Below are 19,322 nucleotides of genomic sequence, written 5' to 3' on the forward strand. Positions count from 1 at the left end.
TGTATACAGTGATGATGTAAGTATATTCAAATGTATTCTTCTGAATTTCGTTACGGGAATGCATATTTTTCTGAGTACCTTGTCTAAAAATTGAGGGGTTTTGCCCTGCTAAGATGGCATATGCCATTTAAAACCTTCCTCTTATTTTCTATAGTGCTGAATCCTAAAATGTTGTCTTTGACTTTATTTTTCAGTCTTTCTTTTCTGACTTTGCAAGAACTTATACTTCAGTACCTTAGGATGCAGCAGCTTGCAGCTGCATTTCTGAAACAGGATTTATCTGCAATAGTTCAAAAACTAAGGCAGTTGTCTTCTTAAATTTCACCAGTATATTGAACTGTAGTAATTTACATGCTAAGTTATACATGATACATCTCATGTTCTCAGCGTAGAAAAGTAAGTTTGACAAGAAAAATCAGTATTGCATATATTTGAACTGTTCTGAAAATTTCAACTTCTTAAAGAGATGTGCCTCCCCTCCAAAGTTTGTACACTTTTGCACACTTATACCAGAAATTTCAAGAACAGTACTTTTTCTCTAAGGCAAAAAACAAAATATAGTAATATAAGCTAACTGCAGACATCCATGGCCAACTGCTAATTGCAAATACTTTATCTAGAAAGAGAAGAGAATATATAAGGGGCCTAATCGTATCAGTATCCAAGGATGATGATTTTCGGTCTTCAATTCCAGACACTGGTGGATTGGAAGAAGTGCTTTTGGGGGTTTTATGCGTTAAGATTCCCTTAACAAGGCAGTTCTGAATAAAAAAACCAAAAATGTCATCGTACCACTAAAAAAATAGAAGATTAGTTTCAATCTCTGAAGCTATTTGCCAGTTCCCAAATGCTCTGAAATTTATGAGGCTTTTATTGTTCTTGTTATGGCAGTCAGTTGACAGGAATACTTTAATCCAAATGAGTTTGCCATCTTTCTTCAAGTCTTGCTTGCAGTGATATGGGTTATTGGCATCATAATGTAAAGCCACTGAAAGTCCCAACAGATAGAGAGAAGTGGTCATTTCAGAATGATATGGTAGCCATCGTTACTTTCAGCTGTAGAAGAAGGTGGAAAAAACACTGTCATTGTTTACTGACATCTATGGGATTATTTTCCTCTGACTGAATTAACATTCTACCATTCTGTACTTTCATCAGACGCAAACTGTACAATAAACATCATATAAAACGGTTCTGTTACTGAATGGGCACCTTGCATGGCTTGCTAGAAAATGCAATCCGTTTGAGAGAAAATATGGAAGAAAACATAACGTTAAGTAAAAAAAAAGAAAGTACTAGATTTTCAATTAATAGAAACTGTTAACTTCATACTGGTGGAGGTAAAGCTTTTTTGCACTGTCTGTAAAAGAACTGAATACGCGGGGATGAAATTTACCGAATAACTTAATATTCAAATAAATCAATAATCGAATGAAACGGCAGTTTGAGAATGTCTTCTTTAGGGGGAAGGCAAAGGTTCCTGCCACGGCCATCTTATCTGTGCCCAAAAACTGCTCTAAATAAGTGCTGTAGGCAGGATGGCTTTGTGCCGCTGCATTTTTGCATGGAGTCTTTTCCATGCCCCCTATCAATTGCTGCAGACTAATGCCTTAATCCAGCTAGGAGCCATATATGTGCAAAGTAGGCTTCTATGCACGCATACCTGATTGAAAAAACAAGTGCACAAAGTAGTGTCGTGCACACTATTTCTCTTCCCAGTTTCATTGCTAAGCTTGCAAGCACATTGAGCTTTCTTCAAAAAGCAGTAATCATACCTATCACGAATTCAGATGGAAAACAAAATTTAGTTCCTTCTACTCCTCTTTCATTGACAAAACAGCCGGCTGTGCATGATTATTGCTTTCTGAAAAGGGTGCCATGGAAACCATCTGGCTACTGTGAGTGTACTGGAATGAGCCCCTGATGTTGGACCCAGAACATCCATGAGAAGCTCACTTGTCCACTTTTAGAAGTTTCTACCATTCCATTAGTACCCCATAAGGCTAATCATCAGTCAGTATTCTACTTCTCTAACACATTGTACTATCCTGTATTCTATTCTGATTCTCCCTGTTCATGTACTAATCATTTTATGCCTGCCAATTTTCAGTCACTTCACTGCGGCCCTTATTCCAGGTGAAAGTAATTCCAAAATTGATGTGTGTGAGAGAGTGAGTATACATATACCTTTTAATGTGGAGATGACAAAACACGACTCATCTTGGAAGTTTTGTACCATCTGGATAAAAACAAATATAAAATATTTTAAAAATTTTCTTCCGAAATCAATCTTGGTCATGTTCCATTTAAGCGTCACAGAAGATAGTCATATTTGTACAGAGAGATCAGTTGTAGAGAGAGGTTCCCATTCTAGCTTGAGATAAGGACTCATTTCTCTACCACGAGACAATTCCTAGAGTACGTCTTGCAGAAGTGTTCACATGCCTTTCTTATTCTGTGTGGAAATGCTGTATTCCCAGAAACCCAAAATCAATGGAATCATCTACAAAGAACCCATTTTGGGAATCAGGCAAAATTTTACACATGACATGAGCATTTATATTTACAAACCTTCGATGCTTGATGGAAAGATGGCTGCCACCGGACATCACACAGATTGCCGGTGATCACTGTTTGGAATTTTAATGCCGCTTATAATGTATGGATTCAGCACTATATAATGGTTTTTAAAAATTGTAAGATGTTTTTAAACTGTGAATTGTAAATTATGGTTTTATATATTTTATTAGTTTAACTGTGTAAATGATACTGTGAGCCGCCCTGAGTCTGCTTGCGGAGAGGGCGGGATATAAGTCAAATGTAATAAATAAATAAACAAACAAACAAACAAACATTGTTCCTGCCCCAGCAATAGATAAAATTCTTATCTTGGGCCCCAGAACACAAAGAGATGAACATTCCGATTAATGGTCTCGTTTCTAACAGTGTTCAAGGAGAACGTTTGTGGTGGAGGCTGTATATCTCCAAGTCCGTTGGATATAAAGGAGTAAGCTGTCATTTCCACTGGAAAGATTACATGTCAGTGAAGCTAGAATTTCACCATCCTCTCTTGGTGCACCACATCTGGTCAGCCTTAACCTGTGCTAGATGATTCACAGAAAATAATTCCTTCCACTTGCTTTTTTCCCCCAGCCCAGATTCCTTCCATATATCAGTGGAATACCACATATCTGGGAAAACTGAGGGTAATGCTGCTCCCCCATCACATCTAACGATGCATGAAGAACATCCATTTGGTGCCTTTTGTTTGCATCACTTTGGCTGCCCTGCCAACTTGAATACAAAAACAAAGCAATCGTTGTTGTTAATAAGTAACCTAAATATTTAATGAAGCACACCCCATCCAGCACCAGAGCTGGGGCAAGGCAATTCTCTTTCCAGAGACTGCTTTAAAGTACTTCATGACTATTCAAATATTAAAAGGTTCAGAACCATCCAAGTGAGACAGAAAGGAGACTTTCAGAATAAAAATCACTGGTTGCATCTGTAACCGGCTGGGAGTCCTTTTCTCTGAGTTGCCTGCTGTCCCTATGTTCTTCAGAGGTCATGTGCAACGAGACTTCTTTAAGTTATTCTAGTGCATGCAACCACAGGAAAATTAGAAAAGACTGCTTGATTTCCACGGCAAATATCCTCATAGAGGGAAATAAATCACGTTTGTGGAAATGTACAGAAGGAAGGAAGATTACTGTATCGATTTATCTAGTACCAAATTTTGTCTCTATTAAACAACATGGACTATGGACTATTTATTCTTATTTATTTATTATTTATTTATTACTTTCAATTTATATCCCGCCCTCTCCGCAAGCGGACTCAGGGCGGCTTACAACATTATAAAATACAATAAAAACCATATAAAAGCCATATAAACCCATAATTTACATATATCAGCTTTAAAACCATTCTATAGCGCTATTTCAGTACAGCATAGGCGGTATTGGATTCTCGACTATGATCGCCAGCGTTCTGTAAGATGTCCGGTGGCCGCCCTTTTTCAATCAAACCGCAAAAGCCTGTTTAAACAATTCGGTCTTACAGGCCCTGCGGAACGCAGACAGATCCCGCAGGGCCCTTATGGCTTCTGGAAGAGTATTCCAAAGTTCTGGTGCTGCCACCGAAAAAGCCCTGGATCTCGTCATACACAGCCTGGCTTCTTTTGGGCCAGGGGCAGACAACAGATTTTTTGTCCCTGATCGCAGTGCTCTCTGGGGGATATATGGGGAAAGGCGGTCCCGTAGATAGGCAGGTCCCTGACCATAAAGGGCTTTGAAGGTTAATACCAACACCTTGAAGCGAACTCGGAACACAACAGGCAACCACTGCAGCTCTCTCAGCAGTAGATTTCTCCCAAAAAATAGTTTGCCCAATTATTTCAGGATTTATATATACATGTTTAGCCTCATAAAAATGTTGTTCCTTGGTCACAATCCAGTGGAGAAGTAAGCATGTTAAACACCCTGGCTTCAGTGCAGTTTAAAGATTCTTGACTCCATGTTAGATTACAGCATGCAGTAGCTGTGGTCCAAAGCATGTTAGATAGTACATGACTTCTGTACTTGGATTTGTCTCCAACAGGTCTTGCCAGACCAACCTGGTTTCCTTCTTTAATCAAGTAACAAAGCTTGGATTACGGGAACTCTGTTGATGTGGTTTGTCTGGATTTCAGTAAAGCTTTTGAGAAGGTTCCCCGTGACATTCTGATGGGCAAACTGGAAGACTGTGAACTAGGCTATAGAACAGCCCATTGGACCTAGCTACACTGGATGAATACAAATCCCCTGGGTTGGATGGTGTGAACCTGAGAATGCTCAAAGAACTTTCTAAAGTATTAGCTGAGCCTTTGTCCATCATCTTCAAGACCTCCTGGAGGACTAGGGATGTCCTGGAAGATTGGAAGAGAGCAAACATTATCCCAATCTTTAAAAAAGGGAAGAAAGATGAACCAGGAAACTACAGGCTGGTTGGTCTGACTTCTGTTGCTGGAAAGATACTTGAGCAGATTTTAAAGGGGTTGATCTATGAGCTTCTGAAGGATGATTCGAGGAAGTCAGCATGGATTTGTCTCCAACAGGTCTTGCCAAACCAACCTGGTTTCCTTCTTTCATCAAGTAACAAAGCTTGGATTGCGGGAACTCTGTTGATGTGGTTTATCTGGATTTCAGTAAAGCTTTTGAGAAGGTTCCCCATGACATTCTGATGGGCAAACCGGAAGACTGTGAACTGGGCTATAGAACAGTTTTTGTGGATTGGGAAATTGTTAAAGGATCATACCCAGAGAGTGGTTGTCGTTGGAGTTTCAACAGATCGGAGAGAGGTGTCCAGTGGGGTGCTGAAGGGCTTGTTGAAATTTCAACATTTTTATCAATGATCTGGATAGAGGGGTGGAAGGGTTGCTCATAAAATTTGCTGATGATACCAAATTGGGAAGAGTAGCAAACACCCAGGAGGAGTTTCTAGAAGCTCTCAATGACTGTGCTATGGAGCAGATGGTCACAGAACCTACCAGGGGTGGGGCGATGCTGGATTTGGTCCTAAGTAATGCCCAGGTCTTGGTGAGAGATGTAAAAGTGATCGCACCGCTTGGGAGCAGTGACCATAACATTATTGATTTCACCATTTGTATAAATAGGGAGTTGCCCCAAAAGACCAGCACAACCACGTTTAACTTTAAAAGGGGTAAATTCTCTGAGATGAGGAGGCATGTGAAGAGGAAACTGAAAGGAAAGGTCAATACATTCAAAACCCTTGGGGAAGCTTGGAGCCTATTTAAAACAAGTTAGGAAAGGCACAAACAGGTATAAGAAAAGGCTTGCATGGTTAACAAAGTAATGGAAGCTATAAAAGGTAAGAAGGACTCCTTTAAGCAGTGGAAAGCTAGTCCAAGTGAGATTAATAAAAGGGAACACAGGCTGTGGCAAATCAAATGCAAGACTGTGATCAGGCAGGCAAAAAGGGACTATGAGGAGCATATTGCAAAAAACATAAAGACCAACAATACAAATTTCTTCAAATATATTAGAAGCAGGAAACCAGCCAGGGAGGCAGTAGGGCCCTTGGATGACCAAAGGGTAAAAGGATTACTGAAGGAGGATAGGGAAATGACTGAGAAGCTGAATGCATTTTTTGCCTCCATCTTCCCTGTGGAAGATTAAAAGTGTTTGCCCGCTCCTGAACCACTAATTGTGGAAGGGGTGTTGAAAGACCTGAGTCAGATTGAGGTGACAAGAGAGGAGGTCCTACAACTGATTGACGAATTAAAAACTAATAAGTCACCAGGTCCGGATGGCATACATCCAAGAGTTCTGAAAGAACTCTAAGGTGAACTTGTGGATCTCATGACAAAAAGATGTACAATAATCTTTCATTGAAATCTGCCTCTGTTCCTGAGGACTGGAAGGTAGCAAATGTCACTCCCATCTTTAAAAAGGGTTCCAGAGGAGATCCGGGAAATTACAGGCCAGTCAGTTTGACTTCAATACCGGGAAACTTGGTAGAAACCATTATCAAGGACAATGAGTAGGCACATTGATGAACACGAGTTATTGAGAAAGACTCAGCATGGGTTCTGTAAGGGAAGATCTTGCCGCACTAACCTGTTACAGTTCTTTGAGGGGGTGAACAAACATGTGGACAAAGGGGACCCGATAGATGTTGTTTACCTTGACTTCCAGAAAGCTTTTGATAAAGTTCCTCATCAAAGGCTCCTTAGTAAGCTCGAGAGTCATGGAGTAAAAGGTCCTCTTGTGGATCAAAAACTGGCTAATTAATAGGAAGCAGAGAGTGAGTATAAATGGGCAGTCTTCTCAGTGGAGGACGGTAAGCAGTGGGGTGCCACAGGGCTCAGTACTTGGTCCCATGCTCATTAACTTGTTCATTAATGATTTGGAGTTGGGAGTAAGGAGTGAAGTAGCTAAGTTTGCAGATGACACTAAATTGTTCAGGGTGGTAAGAACCAGAGAGGATTGTGAGGCACTCCAAAGGGATCTGTTGAGGCTGGGTGAGTGGGCGTCAACATGAAGATGAGATTCAGTGTGGCCAAGTAATGCACATTGGGGTCAAAAATCCCAGCTACAAATACAAGTTGATGGGGTGTAAACTGACAGAGACTGACCAAGAGAGAGATCTTGGGGTCATTGTAGATAACTCACAAAAAATGTCAAGACAGTGTGCAATTGCAATAAAAAAGGCCAACACCATGCTGGGAATTATTAGGAAGGGAAGTGAAAACAAATCAGCCAGTATCATAATGCCCCTGTATAAATCGATGGTGCGGTCTCATTTGGAATACTGTGTACAATTCTGGTCACCTCAATTCACCGCACCTCAAAAAGGATATTATAGCATTGGAAAAAGTGCAGAAAAGGGCAACTAGAATGATTAAAAATTTGGAACACTTTCCCTATGAAGAAAGGTTAAAACGCTTGGGGCTCTTTAGCTTGGAGAAACATCGACTGCGGGGTGACATGATAGAGGTTTACAAGATTATGTATGGGATGGAGAAAGTAGAGAAAGACTTATCTCCCTTTTCACAATACAAAAACTCGTGGGCATTCAATCAAATTGCTGAGCAGTCGGGTTAAAACAGATAAAAGTACTTCTTCACCCAAAGGGTGATTAACATGTGGAATTCACTGCCACAGGAGGTGGTGGCAGCTACAGGCATAGCCAGCTTCAAGAGGGGATTGGATAAAAATATGGAGCAGAGGTCCATCAGTGGCTATTAGCCACAGTATATTATTGGAACTGTCTGAGGCAGTGATGCTCTGTATTCTTGGTGCTTAGGGGGGTGCAAAGTGGAAGGGCTTCTAGACCCACTTGTGAACCTCCTGATGGCACTTGGTTGGGGTTTTTTGGCCACTGTGTGACACAGAGTGTTGGACTGGATGGGCCATTGGCCTGATCCAATATGGCTTCTCTTATGTTCTTATGATAGTTAAAATTCAACAAATTGGATTGGATAAAAATATGGAGCAGAGGTCCATCAGTGGCTATTAGCCACAGTGTGTATATATGTGTGTGTGTATACACACACACACATATATTGGTCACTGTGTGACAGAGTGTTGGACTGGATGGGCCATTGGCCTGATCCAACATGGCTTCTCTTATGTTCTTATGTGACACAGAGTGTTGGACTGGATGGGCCATTGGCCTGATCCAACATGGCTTCTCTTATGTTCTTCTGTGACACAGAGTGTTGGACTGGATAGGCCATTGGCCTGATCCAACATGGCTTCTCTTATGTTCTTCTGTGACACAGAGTGTTGGACTGGATGGGCCATTGGCCTGATCCAACATGGCTTCTCTTATGTTCTTATTAACAAGATCTGGATAATCTGGAGAAGTGGGTGGCTGCAAAGAGGATGCAATTCAGCGAAGATAAGTGCAAAGTCTTACATCTGGACCACAAAAATGTGAAGTACAAACACTGGACAGGGGATGCACTTTTGGGAAGTAGTGTGTGCAAAAGAGATCTTGGGGTACTAGTGAACTGTAAACTAAATATGAGCAGTGAGTGTGATGCCATGGCGAAAAAGGCAAATTCAATCCTGGGTTGTATCAAAAGGGCTATAGCATCCGCTATATACTTCCTTGGTCAGGCCATACTTGGAATAGTGTGTGCAGTTCTTGAGGCCTCACTTCAAAAAAGATGTGGAGAAAATCAAGCGGGTGCAAAAGAGAGCAGCGAGGATGAACAAGGGCCTGGAGGAAGAACCCTATGAGGAAAGGCTGAGGGCCTTGGGAATGTTCAGTCTGGAGAAGAGAAGACTGAGGTGGGACATGATTGCTCTCCTTAAATATTTGAAAGGCTGTCATTTAGAGGAGGGCAAGGAGCTGTTACATTTGGCAGCTGAGGACAGGACCTGATGCAATGGGCTCAAATTACAAGCAGAAAAGTACCAGCTGGATATTAGGAAAAATATTTTTACCGTCAGAGTAGTTCAGAGGTAGAACCAGCTGCCTAGGAAGGTGGTGAGCTCCCCTTCACTGGAAGTCTTCAAAACATGGCTGGAAGATTATTTGTCAGAGATGCTTTAGGCTGATCCTGAATGGAGCAGGGGCTGGACTAGATGACCTGTGTGCCCCCTTCCAACTCTATGATTCTATGACCAAGATTATTGCAAACAGCAATAACAACATTACCAATGTTCTGTGCCATACATACTGCTATGGCATTCATCCAATTATGCAAAATCCATCTGAAATTTTATGGGTGTCAAGAGTCATCTCCTCTGTATTCCTCTTGCCATGCTTTTGTACTGTAACCAAATTGCTTGGGTGCATTCTTGCTTAGCTCATCTCCCTGTATGCTTATCTTGGGAATGTATTATTCAAGCTGTTTCCACCAGCCTCCTCAAGGTCAGACGCTAGGAAAGTATAGATTAGACACCTGGACTCTTGAACTTGGGGTGGGAGGGGGTCCCACCAAATCCCCGGTTCCCGCTCTGCTTTGCCGCGTTTGCAATTGAAATGTAATGGTTGGGGCGAGGGGTTAAAAGGCAAGTCACTGGGCTAAGATGTTAGTCTTAGCGAATATGATGTACTGCCTTATGTTGCTTATGGAATAAACTACTGAATTATTGGACTGTGTTATTCCTTGACTCAAGGTCCTGACATATTGCTAAGACTCACCTAATACCTTAGCTGCCTATCCATTCCCGAAAATGTCGGGAGATGAGAAGGACAAAGCTAAGGAAGAACCAGCTAAACCAGTAGAGGAGGAACCGAAACCGGAGGGACCGAAATTAGTTCCCACCTCCATTACGGTCAGGAAAAAGGAGTGGGGGCCCAGGGATCTCCGGGAAAGTATTATCGGAGACACATACGGGGGCTCCCCCACCGGTCTAGGTCCTCAGTTCTCTACAGAGCCTTCCACTCATGGGGGTTCGACGACGAGAGCGAAGACATAGAGCACTCCCATAGGAGCGGGGTGAGCAAAAGCTCAGGTGACTGGATTCACGAAGCGCTGGCATCGCAAAGCCGGCAACTGCAAGATGAGATGCTGGCGATGAATGAGTTCCTGGTGCAGGAGATGAGAGACCTCGCCCATAAACTACAAGACGTAGCTGCTCAGGTCGCTGGGGCGCCTCCTGCACGAGAACCATCGGCTGCTCAGGGCGGTGGAGCACTGGGGGGAGGGGTGCCGGCAGGTAGCGATCAACCTTCCCCTCCCCCTGCACCAGAGGTACCGGAGGAACCAAGTGCCCAGAAAGCCGAGTGTCCACGAAGCGAAATTTGGTGGGGATCCAGCAAAGCTGGGATATTTTATGGTGCTCGTGAGGGACCACCTCAGCGTGTGTGCGCGCAACTTTCCAACAGAGGAGTCGGGAGTGATCTACATCGGGGGCTGCTTAGAGGGAGTGGTGGTGGACTGGTTTGTGACTTTTCTAAGTCTGCTCCCCCACACTGAATTCCACTAGGGAGCTGCTCAGAGCTCTACAACGGCACTTTGAAGACCCCCTGCAAGAAACTAATGCAATATCGGCCCTGCAAGATCTACGGCAGGGCTCGAACTCGGTGAGAGAATATACCAGTGAGTTTCGCCTCCTAAATGCAAAAGTGCACCACTGGGATGATGGAGCCAGAACTGAGCAATTCAAAAGAGGTCTCAATTCCAGCGTCTTTGGGGAAGCCCTCAAAACAGGGGACCCCCAGTCGCTAATAAACTGGATCCAGCTAGCCTGTGAGGTTGAAGACCACCACAAGATCATAGCCCTCCACCACAAGTAGCAGCGGGGCGGAAAGCCCCGAGACTCAAAGGAGAAAGTCCAGAAACCCACCCCAAGCAGACCGCCCCAGGAGCCTTCGCTCACCCCTGGGGAGAAGGAGCGCCGGGCGAGGGCCAGACTGTTTTTCAAGTGCAGCGGAGAAAATCATATTTTTTTTAATATTATATATTTTATTACATCCATAATAATTTCAAATAACTACATCTTACATCTTAATAAAGGAAAAAGAAGAAAAAAGAAAAATACATATCTTGCAATTTGTGCTAAAAGAGGTAGATCATGGCTGAAATAAGCTTTCAGAGATCCTTCAACATTCAAATACTAAAGTTTTACATTCTATATTTAACAGTAATATTTTTATATATATATATATATATATATATATATATAAGATACAAAGAAAAAGAATTTTCTTAACCCGCTAAATAATTTTTATTTAACCAACTATAAAATTTTCGCCATCTTTTATCCATGTCTGTTTTCTGCACCCCTCTCATTAGATTAGATAGAACATCCATTTCTGAGGCTTGGAATATCTTATCTATTACCACAACTTTTCCTGGACAACTATCTTGTCTCCAATAACTGGCAAATGCTATTCTTGCCGCTGTGATAATGTATGTTGCTAAATATTCATCCTCTTGCGGAATTTCATTTCTAACAAAGGATATCTAACAAAGGCCAGACTGTTTTTCAAGTGCAGCGGAGAAAATCATATAGCCAACGAATGCCCCCACAAACAGAAAGAAACCAGACCAGCCACTTGAGCAAAGGGGAAGACCAAGAAGAAATCAGGCCCCGCTGGGACCCCATCCAGCAAGGGGAAGGCTGCCATACTGCATTGCTGGGACCCAGCCCCCGAGGCTGCGGGGGAAGAAGACAACGAGCAACAGCTGTTGGGAAACAACAACGACCTGCTGTAAAGAGCGTGCAGCAGCAGGTCAATGTGACGGCCGCGCCACTACGGGTGAGAAACTCAGCAACTTCGTATTTTGTGCCCATCACCCTAGTGAACCCAGTGACTAAGAGGTTCTTATGCATCTGGGCTCTTTTGGACTCGGGGTGCTCCAAGGACCTACTGTCCCCAAGTTTAGTGAAGGCATTGGGATTTAAGAAAAAACCACTCCCAAACCCCTTACTCTTTGAACAGATGGACAGGGAACCAATGAGGGGGAAGCCATGCACTGAGGTAACAGAGGTATGCGCCCTGGGAGTGGGAGAATATTAGGAACCCCGGACTTTTGTGATAGCACCTTCTGCCAAATTCTAGGCAATCCTCAGTTTGGACTGCCTGGCGGACCACGACTCCTTCATACAATGGAGCAGGAATGCCATCTATTTCCAAGACAGGGGGTGTGATAAACACTGTTGGAGTGCAGATTGGGGCCCCCAACCACCCCCCCGCCCAAGTCGAGAAACTGTGCTTAACGGTGCTGGAAGTCTCTTCCATTCCCCCTGAATACCAAGACTTACAAGCGGTGTTTGACATGCGGGAAGCAGACGAACTTCCCCCTCACAGACCCACAGACTGTGCCATAGAGTTGGTGGAGGGGGAACCCCTGCCAAAGTCAAAACTGTATTCCATGAGTAGGTCAGAGAGGGAGGAGCTAAAGAAATTCTTGGACATAAATCTACAACAGGGATTTATCCGACCAGCCAAATCTCTACACACAGCCCCAGTTCTCTTTCGCAAGAAAAAAGATGGCAGTTTGAGGCTGTGCATGGATTTTAGAGGCCTGAACGCCATCTCCATGAGTAACGCATACCCCCTTGCCCTCATAAGAGACCTGTTAAGCAAACTCTCACAGGGGAAGATTTTTACAAAGTTAGATCTTAGAGATGCATACTTCCGAGTCCGCATCCGGGAGGGGGACGAATGGAAAACCACCTTCAACAACCCCCTAGGCCAATTCGAGTACCTGGTGATGTCTTTCGTCTTGAAGGGGGCCCCAGGGGTTTTCATGAACTTAATTAATGAAGTGTTAAACAAGTTCCTCTACAAGGGCGTGGTCTGTTACCTGGATGACATTTTACTTTCTTCACAAGACCTCCCCTCCAATGTCCAGTTAGTGCGCCAAGTCTTGCAGAACCTCTATGATAATAAACTGTTTGCCAAATTTTAGAAATGTGAATTTCACAACACGGAACTTGACTTCTTGTCAGCAGGAGGGTCTCAGCAGGAGGATTGGGGATGTACCCTGCTAAGGTGCGAGCGGTAGTTGAGTGGGAAGCCCCCAAGACATGCAAACAACTCCAAAGTTTCCTCGATTTCGCAAATTTTTACAGAGGATTTATAAACAATTTTGCAGAGGTCACCCTACCCCTAACTGACTTGTTAAAGACTAAGGGGCAAAGGCGTCCATGCTTTGAAAGCAAATGCCAACCTAAATTGGTCCCCAAAGTGCCAGCGGGCGTTCGAGGGACTGAAAAACAAATTTATCTCAGAACCCTGTCTCATCCACCCTGATGAGAACGAAAAGTTGGTTGTACAATGTGACGCAAGGAATGTGGCCCGAGCAACCGTATTGCTCCAGGAGGGGGAAGACGAGAAACTCCACCCGTGTGCTTACTTGTCGTGAAAATTCATCCTCACGGAGCGGAATTGGTCAGTATGGGACAAAGAAGCCTCTGCCATTAAATTGGCCTTAGAAAAATGGCGGCATTATCTTGAAGGGGCCAGGGAACCATTTGAGCTATGGACAGATCATAAAAACCCCGCGTCATTAATTGCCACCCGAAAGCTTACTACCAAGCAAGTAAGGTGGGCGGGTTTTTTTCACAAATTCAAATTAACATTGGGGCACATCCCGGGGAGGTTGAACTTTCTGGCTGATGCCTTGTCCAGCTTACCTCAACATGAAAGCAAATGAGAGGCAGTGACAGGCTCGTTCACCCCCCCCCCCAAACTCTGCGCTTTGGTTACCACCCGTGCAGAAGAACGTAAGGGGGTGGAGCAACCTGATTCCTTTCTAGTGTCTCTTAAGGAAGCCTTGGTGGCCGAACTGCCTGACAGTGGTTTACAACTTGACCCCTCCCCTGAGGGGCTATAGTACAAAGACAATAAACTATTTGTCCCAGGATCGCTACGAGCGGGAGTGATGCAACGAGCACACAATTCCAAACTGGGAGGGCATTTCGTGTTTGTAAAAACCATCCACCTAATACAAAGGCAATTTTGGTGGCTGGGGCTCCAAAAAGACAGCATAGTACATCACCAGCTGCCCGACCTGCATCATGGCAAAGAAAAGAGGGGGGCTGCCCCCCCCCCCGGGCAGCTACAGCCATTAGCTCCGGCCTCTAGACCCTGGGAATGCATTTCCATGGATTTTATAACTGATCTTCCCCTTTCACATGGCAAGATGATGGTGTGGATGGCTGTGGACACATCTTCAAAGCAAGCCCACTTCATCCTGTGCAAACAGTTGCCTGTGGCAAAAAAGTTGGCTCAATTGTTTATACAGCATGTCTTTTGGATACATGCTTTTCCGAGTAAGGTAATTTCCGACTGCGGGCCACAATTCGTTGCCATCTTCTGGGCACATCTCTGCACCTTGGCAGGGATAGAACAAGGTCTTAGTTCAGCCTACCACCCCCAGACAGATGGACAGACAGAATTCACGAACGCGGTGCTCGAGCAGTTCCTAAGGTATTACACCTCATTCCAACAGGACGACTGGGTGCCCCTCTTGCCTTTCGCAGAATATGCATACAATAACAGCATTCATAGTGCAACTAATGCTAGCCCCTTTTAGGTGGTAAACGGCTATGAGAGGAAACCTTTCCTGGAGCTCCTGTCACCCCCCCACCGCCCAAGTGGATTTTACAGAATTTTACAAATCTCACAGGGCTGGGGGCCATACAGAAGGAGCTGCTTAGAGCTCAAGAAACTTACAAGAAATACTATGATAAAAAGCACTCCAAGCTATGGGACCTCAAAGTGGGGGACACTGTGTATATTTCCACAAAGCATCTTCCTAATGCCCAGAACTGTAAAAAATTGAGCATGAAATATCTGGGGCCATTCCCCATTAAACGGATTATAAATAATGTTACTGTTGAACTGGAGTTACCAAAGAACCTAAAACATGTTCATCCTTGTTTTCAAGCTAGCTATCTCAAGCGTGATCCTGGGCCCTTGGCTTGGCACCCCCCAGCAACAGCCTCCAGCTCCGATTCTGGTTCGTGGTCAGATTCATCATGAGGTGCAGGAAATCCTTGACTCAAAGATCAAACAAGGAGAACTATACTCTCTCATCAAATGGACCCACTTTCACCTCAGCCAAGCTGAATGGGTCCGAGCAAACGATACTCATTGTCAGAAACTTATCAAAGACTTTCACCAGAAATACCCGGAGAAGCCGGGGGGGAGGGGAGCCTAGGGAGGGCAGAATATCAAGAGTCATCTCCTCTGCATTCCTCTTGCCATGCTTTTGTGCTGTAACCAAATTGCTTGGGTGCATTCTTGCTTTGCTCATCTCCCTGCATGCTTATCTTGGGAATGTATTAGTCAAGCTGTTTCCACCAGCCTCCTCAAGGTCAGATGCTAGGAAAGTATAGATTAGACACCTGGACTCTTAAACTTGGGGTGGGAGGGGGTCCCGCCAAATCCCCGGTTCCCGCTCTGCTTTGGCATGCTTGCAACTGAAATGTAACGGCTGGGGCGAGGGGTTAAAAGGTGAGTCACTGGGCTAAGACATTAGTCTTAGCAAAGATGGTGTACTGCCTTATGATGCTTATGGAATAAACTGCTGAATTATTGGACTGTGTTACTCCTTGACTCGAGGTCCTGCCAATGGAGGGGGGTGGGCATGGTTTCAGTACAAGAAAGTATAATGATGTGTAGGTGCACACTTATTTTTAAGAAATTAGGAAAGTGCTGGGTGAAATTTTCGGGGGGGGGGGAGGTTTTTGCGTCCTGTTCATATATGTCACTCAAGGCCCCAATGTATCCCTATTCCCCACTCTATACCTTATGACAAAATTAACACAAAATTGAGCAAAGCTGCAAAGTCTGCAACTGATTTAGAAAACTTAAACGAACATGAATGTGCACGGTTTGCAAAATTTATTTCTGTAGCTAATCCCAAACTTTAATAAAGCAGTAATATTTATTTATTTATTTTATTCCACTTATATCCCGCACTCCCTGCTGAGGCAGGCTCAGGGCGGCTCATACAGACATGCATGTGCTTGATTCAACATGGTAGTGCAGCATTAAAACCATAAAACATAGAGTAAAAATAAACATAAAATTCATAAAAAAATGTTTCGGTGCCATGATCTTACATTTCCAGTTTTATAGTTCCCTGTATAGCAGATCTTAAGTTATCCTCTCTGCAGCTGCTAAACTGTAGCGGCCCAACAGCCTAGTTCACAAATGCCTAGTGGAAGAGTGCCGTCTTACAGGCCCTGCAGAACTGTGAGCTCTCTACCATTGGGGAGGGACGGTGGCTCAGTGGTAGAGCATCTGCTTGGGAAGCAGAAGGTCCCAGGTTCAATCCCCGGCATCTCCAAAAAAGGGTCCAGGCAAATAGGTGTGAAAAACCTCAGCTTGAGACCCTGGAGAGCCGCTGCCAGTCTTAGAAGACAATACTGACTTCGATGGACCAAGGGTCTGATTCAGTATAAGGCAGCTTCATATGTTAGGGGAGGGACGGTGGCTCAGTGGTAGAGCATCTGCTTGGGAAGCAGAAGGTCCCAGGTTTAATCCCTGGCATCTCCAAAAAAGGGTCCAGGCAAATAGGTGTGAAAAACCTCAGCTTGAGACCCTGGAGAGCCGCTGCCAGTCTTAGAAGACAATACTGACTTCGATGGACCAAGGGCCTGATTCAGTATAAGGCAGCTTCATATGTTCAGTGAATACTACAACACTTTACGCTATGACACATTCAGATTTCTGGATACAGCTACTCCCAACGCTTTAATTGCCTTTCCATATTTGTAATGTTTATGCGAGAAACTAAAAATTGTAAGGCAAAATCCCGAAAGGAAGATGGGGAGTCTAAAGACAGACATGGCAGGAACTGTTCACGGTGCTGAAACCTCACGTTTTGAAGGTTGAGAATTATTCTCAGCTAAATCCTGTTTAGGAGCCCCGTGGCAGAGTGCCAAACGGCAGTACTGCAATCCAAGCTCTGCTCATGACCTGAGTTTGATCCCAGCAGAAGCTGGTTTCAGGTAGCCAGTTCAGGTGCTATATAAATGCTTCATATTATTTCCACAGAAGGTTCCACAGTTATTCCATTCATTACAGCAGCTGCGAAGTGAACTGAAGGTTCTCTTCTTATTCTAGAAATTTCTTACATCTTGATCCATTCCCATTAGTAAAACCAGGCCAAGTGCTCTGGATATCCAAATGCACGTTGATAACACATTTCAAGATGTTTTATGGAGCAATCGTAAATCCTGGGACTTTAATTGCTACTACACGGCTAATACAGTGAACGCAAATTTCTTCTGTCTTATATAAACAAAAAAGCAAGAGGGACAAGCAATTTCCGCATTACTAACCTGCACCCCACACAGAGCTGAACAGAGGAGAGTGTTTAATATTTGACATTTAGTAATTTCAAGTGCAGGGGAAACCCCACATCATCAACAATGATAAGGTCACTCCAAGTTTAATGTGGTTTAGGTCAGAGAAATTCCTTGCACACAACACCTGGTATCAGATTTGATGTATTCTTGTTAAACACTTACCTCATTGCTCACTAATACATGAATTCCCGTAGGTCCTTGCCGATAGATCCGGTTTATCTGCTGTGGGGAAATACTGTACAAGTTTGCAATCTTCTCCATTAATTCCAGAGTTGTCAGCTCTTCTAAGAAGATGGCATGGTATACTGCAATAGCAATGGAAGAAACCTTTAGATTTGCACTGTAGGAATGCACCAGGATTTGCATGTGAGAGCCAGTTTGGTGTAGTGGTTAAGTGTGTGAACTCTTATCTGGGAGAGCCAGGTTTGATTTCCCACTCCTCCACTTGCACCTGCTGGAATGGCCTTGGGTTAGCCATAGCTCTGGCAGAGGTTGTCCTTGAAAGGGTGGTTGAAAGAGCCAGTTTGGTGTAGTGGTGAAATGTGCGGACTCTTATCTGGGAGAACCGGGTTTGATTCCCCACTCCTCCACTTGCACCTGCTGGAATGGCCTTGGGTTTGCCATAGCTCTGGCAGTGGTTGTCCTTGAAAGGGTGGTTGAAAGAGCCAGTTTGGTGTAGTGGTGAAGTGTGCGGACTCTTATCTGGGAGAACCGGGTTTGATTCCCCACTCCTCCACTTGCACCTGCTGGAATGGCCTTGAGTCAGCCACAGCTCTGGCAGAGGTTGTCCTTGAAAGGGCAGCTGCTGTGAGAGTCCTCTCAGCCCCACCTGCCTCACGGGGTGTCTGTTGTGGGGGGAGAAGACATAGGCGATTGTAAGCCGCTCTGAGTCTCTGATTCAGGGAGAAGGGCGGGGTATAAATCTGCAATTCTTCTTCTCTATTAAATGCAAACTGCAAAATGTAAAGGCCCTCGTTTACTTCTTGTTTGTTTTTAATTCACAGCAAGAAACCAAGATTAAGAGCAGAAGGAAGCAAGAGAGGAGGAGGAGAAGGAACCAGATGACTGCCAGTTGCTCAGGGACCTGATAGGAGCCCTTTCGGGGGTCTAATTCGGCTGCGTGTTTGACACCCCGGCCCTAGAGGGAGCTTAGAGCCAATCACTGCAATTCATCTGCAAATGGCATTGCATTGTCCTGCAGGTTTGCTTTCCTTACCCCAAGAGGGCGGGGGGAAAGGAGTAGTGGGAATCTGGCCAATAGAATTTCAGGCTAGGGGGAAACACTGCTTTTTAGCCAATCACAGAAGTTTATTCTTTTTTTGAAATTCTTCTGTGCATGGACAGAGAGCATAAAAGCAAAAGTCTGGCTGAGCGAGGCTCCATTGCTGAGGGGGGTTTGGAGAGTGTATGGCTGGCTTCAGCTTCAGCTACTGCTCTGAGCCCGACTCCTGCTGCCTGAGACTCTGCTGCGTGGACTTTGGATCAGATCCTGCCTGTTTAACTTTTAAACACTTTTAAATAAATTTCAGCATAGAGATTTAGTTCCTTCCTAACTAGGCCAGTGCTAGGGGGGTATTAAAAGAGGCAAAGTTTGTCTTCAAAACACTGGTATAATTGTCTAGATCAGGGTTGTCAAACGCGTGGCCCGGGGGCTGAATGAGGCCCCTGAAGGGCTCCTATCAGGCCCATGAGCAAGTCTGCTTCCTTCTCCCTCTTGCTTGCTTCCTTCAGTTATCAGAGACTAATAAATAAAATACTGCAAGAGTGCTAATCTTTCAAGCATATTTTATTAAAAGGTTTTTTTTTTTAAAAAAAATTTAATTGTGTTTGTGTCTGTGTCATATGGACATATGAACATATGAAGCTGCCTTCTACTGAATCAGACCCTTGGTCCATCAAAGTCAGTATTGTCTTCTCAGACTGGCAGCGGCTCTCCAGGGTCTCAAGCTGAGGTTTTTCACACCTACTTGCCTGGACCCTTTTTTGTAGGAGATGCTGGGGATTGAAACTGGGACTTTCTGCTTACCAAGC

At 44.2% G+C, this 19,322-nt stretch overlaps 1 protein-coding gene across 1 annotated transcript in view; it reads right to left on the bottom strand.

Moving 5' to 3' along the window:
* Positions 1-914: 914 nt before the first annotated feature.
* The window catches only part of TFCP2L1 (transcription factor CP2 like 1), a 103,122-nt gene continuing 84,714 nt past the window's right edge, over positions 915-19,322 (bottom strand). Inside the window, exons 13-15 of the mRNA XM_060261873.1 lie at positions 17,454-17,596; positions 2,188-2,239; positions 915-1,056 (exon numbers count right to left, since the gene is read on the bottom strand). Coding sequence (XP_060117856.1) covers positions 1,019-1,056; positions 2,188-2,239; positions 17,454-17,596 — 233 coding nt within the window. The 3' untranslated portion in view covers positions 915-1,018. The remainder of the gene's footprint in view (positions 1,057-2,187; positions 2,240-17,453; positions 17,597-19,322) is intronic.

This window comes from Heteronotia binoei, chromosome 21, assembly GCF_032191835.1.
Source record: "Heteronotia binoei isolate CCM8104 ecotype False Entrance Well chromosome 21, APGP_CSIRO_Hbin_v1, whole genome shotgun sequence".
Classification (NCBI taxonomy): domain Eukaryota; kingdom Metazoa; phylum Chordata; class Lepidosauria; order Squamata; family Gekkonidae; genus Heteronotia; species Heteronotia binoei.